The 5,016-nt window shown below is 37.8% G+C and overlaps 1 protein-coding gene across 1 annotated transcript; it reads right to left on the bottom strand.

The window, feature by feature from the left end:
- Positions 1–4,481: 4,481 nt before the first annotated feature.
- Positions 4,482–4,793, bottom strand: LOC107649227 (essential MCU regulator, mitochondrial-like). The gene has a single exon (XM_056803819.1). The coding sequence runs from the start codon at positions 4,791–4,793 to the stop codon at positions 4,482–4,484; it is 312 nt and encodes a 103-aa protein (XP_056659797.1).
- Positions 4,794–5,016: the final 223 nt, after the last annotated feature.

Here is a 5,016-nt window from a genome sequence, read left to right as displayed (position 1 = left end):
AAATATTGGTCAATCTAATAAAACAGAGGAAAGAAGAAAATCAAATAAACAGTATTAGGGATGAAAAAGGAGAACTCACTTCCAATGAAGAGGAAATTAAGGCAATCATTAAAAACTATTTTGCCCAATTATATGGCAACAAATCCCAACCTAGGTGATATGGATGAAGATTTAGAAAAAATATAAATTACCTAGATTAACAAATAGAATTCTTAAAAAATCCCATATCAGAAAAAGAAATTGAATAGCAAATCAAAGAAATCCCAAAGAAAAAATTCCCAGGGCCTGATGGATTCATAAGTGAATTCTATCAAACATTCGAAGAACAGCTAATCCCAATACTATACAAACTTTTTGACATAATAAACAAAGAGGGAGTTCTAACAAATTCATTTTACAACACAAATATGGTACTGATCCCAAAGCCAGGCAGGTCAAAAATGGAGAAAGAAAACTACAGACCAATCTCCTTAATGAACATAGATGCAAAAATCTTAAACAGGATACTAGCAAAAAGACTTCAGCAAGTCATCACGAGGGTTATTCACTTTGATCAGGTGGGATTTATACTACGAATGCAAGGATGGTTCAATATCAGGAAAACCATCCACATAATTGACCATATCAACAAGAACACCAACAAAAATCACATGATTATCTCAATAGATGCAGAAAAAGCCTTTGACAAAATACAACACCCGTTCCTATTGAAAACACCAGAAAGTATAGGAATAGAAGGATCTTTCCTAAAAATAAATAGTATCTATCTAAAACCATTAGCCAACATGATCTGCAATGGGGATAAACTAGATGCATTCCCAATAATATCAGGAGTGAAACAAGGATGCCCCTTATCACCTTTATTATTCAATATTGTACTAGAAACACTTGCATTAGCAATTAGAGAAGAAAAAGAAATTGAGAGTATTAAAATTGGCAATGAGGAGACCAAATTATCACTCTTTGCGGATGACATGATGGTCTACTTAATTAATCAACAACTTTAGCAAAGTTGGAAGATACAAAATAAACCCGCATAAGTCATCAGCATTTCTATATATCTCCAACACATCTCAGAAGCAGGAATTAGAAAGAGAAATTCCATTCAAAATCACCTTAAACAATATAAAATACTTAGGAATCTATCTCCTGAGACAAACACAGAACTATATGAACACAACTACAAAACACTTTCCACACAACTAAAACTAGATTTGAGCAATTGGAAAAACATTAACTGCTCATGGGTAGGACGAGCTAATATAATAAAAATGATTATCCTACCCAAACTTATCTATCTTTTTAGTGTCATACCCATTGAACTTCAAAAAAACATTTCTAGTAAACTAAAAAAAAACATAACAGTGTTCATTTGGAAGTACAAAAGATCAAGGATATCCAGCGAAATAATGAAAAAAATACAAAGGAAGTTGGCCTTGCAGTCCCAGATCGAAAACTATATTATAAAGCAGAGGTTATCAAAACAATTTTGTACTGGCTAAGAGACAGAAAGCAGGATCAGTGGAATAGACAGTGTAAGTGACCTCAGCAAGACAATCTATGACAACCCCAAAGACCCCAGCTTTTGGGTCAAAAATCCACCATTTGATAAAACCTGCTGGGAAAATTGGAAGATGGTGTGGGAGAGATTAGGTTTGGATCAGTACCTCACACCCTACACCAAGATAAACTCAGAATGGATGAACCACTTGAATATAAAGAAGGAAACAATAAGTAAATTATGTGAACACAGAATAGTATACATGTCAAGACCTTTGGGAAGGGAAAGATTTTAAAACCAAGCATGACTTAGAAAGAGCCACAAAATGTAAAATAAATAACTTTGACTACATCAAATTAAAGTTTTTGTACAAATAAAACCAATGTAACTAAAATCAGAAGGGAAGCAACAAACTGGGAAACAATCTTCATAATAAAAACCTCTGACAAAGGTTTAATTACTCAAATTTACAAAGAGCTAAATCAATTGTACAAAAAATCAAGCCATTCTCCAAATGATAAATGAGCAAGGGATATGAATAGGCAGTTTTCATTTAAAGAAATCAAAACTATTAATAAGCACATGAAAAAGTGTTCTAAATCTCTGATAATCAGAGAGATACAAATCAAAACAACTCTGAGGTACCATCTCACACCTAGCAGATTGGCTAAAAATGACAGCTATGGAGAGTAATGAATGCTGGAGGGGATGAAGCAGTCAGGCCATTAATTCATTGCTGGTGGAGTTGTAAATTGATCCAACTGTTCTGGAGGGAAGTTTGGAACTATGCCCAAAGGGAGCTAAAAGACTGCCTACCTTTTGACCCAGCCATAGCACGTCTGGGTTTGTACCCCAAAGAGATAAGGAAAAAGACATGAACAAGAATATTCATAACTGTGTTCTTTGTGGTGGCAAAAAACTGGAAAATGAGGGGATGCCCTTCACTTTGGGAATGGCTGAACAAATTGTGGTATATGTTGGTGATGGAATACTATTGTGCTCAAAAGAATAATAAAGTGGAGGAATTCTATGGAGACTGGAACAACCTCCAGGAAGTGATGCAGAGTTAAAGGAGCAGAACCAGGAAAACATTGTACACAGAGACTGATACCTTGTGGTACAATCAAATGTAATGGACTTCTCCATTAGCCTCAATGTAATGTCCCTGAACAACCTGTAGGGATCTATGAGAAAAAACACTATCCACAAGCAGAGCACAAAGGGTGGGAACAAAAACACCAAAGAAAGGCAACTGCTTGACTACAGGGGCCGAGGGGATATGATTGGGGATGTAGACTCCAAATGAACATCCTTGCTCAAATAACAACAACATGGAAATGGGTTCAGATGAAGGACACATGTGATACCCAGTGGAATCTAGGGTTGGCTATGGAAGGGGAGTGAGGAAAAGAAAATGATTTTTGTATTCAATGAATAATTTTGAAATTGACCAAATAAAAATAATGTTTAAAATTTAAAAAAAATAAATTATCAGCCCAGGTTCTGTCACTTGTGATAGTCTACTAATGAAGACTGATGCTTTAGGCTGGTTTTTACTATCTTTTAGAATAAGGTTGACAGGATTGTGGAAAGATGGTAGCATAGTAGGATCTAGAGAAACTTTGATTCCCCAGAAGCATCCTAATAAATTTCTAAAAAAATGCAGCTAAGTATAATAATAGAGAAATCCAAAGTTAGTAAAAAAAATGTCACAGGATATCATCAGAAGACTTCCAAAAGCTTGAGGTAGCCTTGAACAGAAACAAGGCAGAGCAAGTGAAAAGCAAATTGTTAAGCAGTCTCCCACAGCAGAAGACAGGGACAGAAGTATGCCTTTGATAAAGTGAACAGAATCCAGGTACATCATGAGAAAGGGGAGTGATGGTGAACCTATGGCATGGGTGCTAAAGATGGCACACAGAGTACTCTCTTAAGACAAATGAAAAGATACCAAAAAAAAAAAAACATATTATGGAGAGGCCAAGATGGATTTAAAAGTGAAAAATAATTAACTAACATCACTGTTTAAAAAAATAAAAAGGTATCCTACCAAATTTGCCTCCTCTGTCTAAGACAAATATGGTCCTGATTTCCAGGGTGAGAAAAAAGTTTGAGAGAGAGAGAAAAAAAAAGAAAAAGAAAAACTTTAAAGAAAACTGATGCAAAAAATATCAAAAGAAAATGTTCTTCATTCTACTCTATTATGTCTCATTCTCCCAGTGGCTGACCTCCTCCTAGTTTCAGCTGAATTAGAAAAATCAGGATTCTGGTCTGGAGCATAAGTAGAGCATAAATTCAATCGCCACATTTTGTAGATAAAGATATTGAAGCATAAAGAAGTGAAAGGTCACAAGATTTCAAGGTGACCTAAGAGGAAACAGCAGAAGCAGAATGCTAGCCCACTCCTGGGATTCTAAAGTCAGTTCTCTTGCCACTATCCTACCATTGACTGCTTCTTCTTTTTTTAGTAGTCTCCAAGGCTCATCATCTTGTAGGATATTTTATTATTTTTTATCTTATCTTTCTGCAGGGAGGAGTGGGACATGGGTTCCAAATAAGATCAGTTTAGCTAGGACCCCAGCCTACTCTACAGAGGGCCACCCCACTCTGTGGTATTAGAATTACTGCATTCAAGGCCCTCAAGGTAGAGCCTATGCCTTTATATCAGCTCCGTACAGCTGCCTCTCATAGACATTTTACCCTGGAAAGCCTTTCCTCAGAGATCACCCACACATGAAGCAAACCATGTCACGGCATCAGCCACACAATGATTTATTCCTAATTTTATGTGTCTGGTTTCTCTAAAGGCAGCAATTTCACAGGAGCAAGGACAGAGGTTAGGAACAGCCCTCCAAACTATGGGCCATGGGGAAATGCAATTGGGGTTGGGGTTTGTACTCTGCCCCTCAGCAGTCAGAGGAGGAGGGAAGGGTTTCAGCACTGGAGGAGATCCATAAGTCCATGCAGTCTTCCAAGTCCCTTACCAATCATCATCATCATCATCCTCTGGGTCAAAAACGTTGAAGTACTTAAGTAGGGAGGCAATGTGCTGGCTTATTAAAGTCCCAAAACAGGAAAAAGTAAACACAACAAAAAATACCCTGAGAAGGCCAAAGGGCATTTGTGTAGGCCGAGGCCTAATGGCTCCGCTACGCTTGGAGATACGATGTCGAGAAGGAACCCTGTCCTGCTCAGGGCCGCTCTGAGTTTTCCGTCGGCCTATACCAGGCCCGAGGAGTGCCCAGCTCTGCGCAGGTGTGGCTGCCAGGCAGCGAGTGGTTGCACGCCACATCTTCTTGCCTCGCCCACGCACTGAGGCAACCAGGGAAGGTGTTTGTTTTTAATTCTCGCGAGAGCCCAGGGACAAGATCCCGAACAGCATCTATGTGATAGGACTAATAGGAATTTTGAAGATCTCATGTGGTTTCGTCAAGAGTAAACTGGAGTGAACCTACTTCAGTTTGTTTTCTGTTATAGTTACCAAGCTAATAGATTAAAGAAACTATACTCAGTTT

The sequence above is a fragment of the Monodelphis domestica genome, chromosome 6 (assembly GCF_027887165.1).
Source record: "Monodelphis domestica isolate mMonDom1 chromosome 6, mMonDom1.pri, whole genome shotgun sequence".
In the NCBI taxonomy this organism is placed as follows: domain Eukaryota; kingdom Metazoa; phylum Chordata; class Mammalia; order Didelphimorphia; family Didelphidae; genus Monodelphis; species Monodelphis domestica.
Note: the sequence above shows the minus strand (reverse complement) of the source record. Positions and strands in the feature narration are given on the sequence as shown.

Bases quoted from the DNA above. Each gene is read 5' to 3' on its own strand.
- LOC107649227 (XM_056803819.1), bottom strand. From the start codon at position 4,793: ATGTGGCGTGCAACCACTCGCTGCCTGGCAGCCACACCTGCGCAGAGC.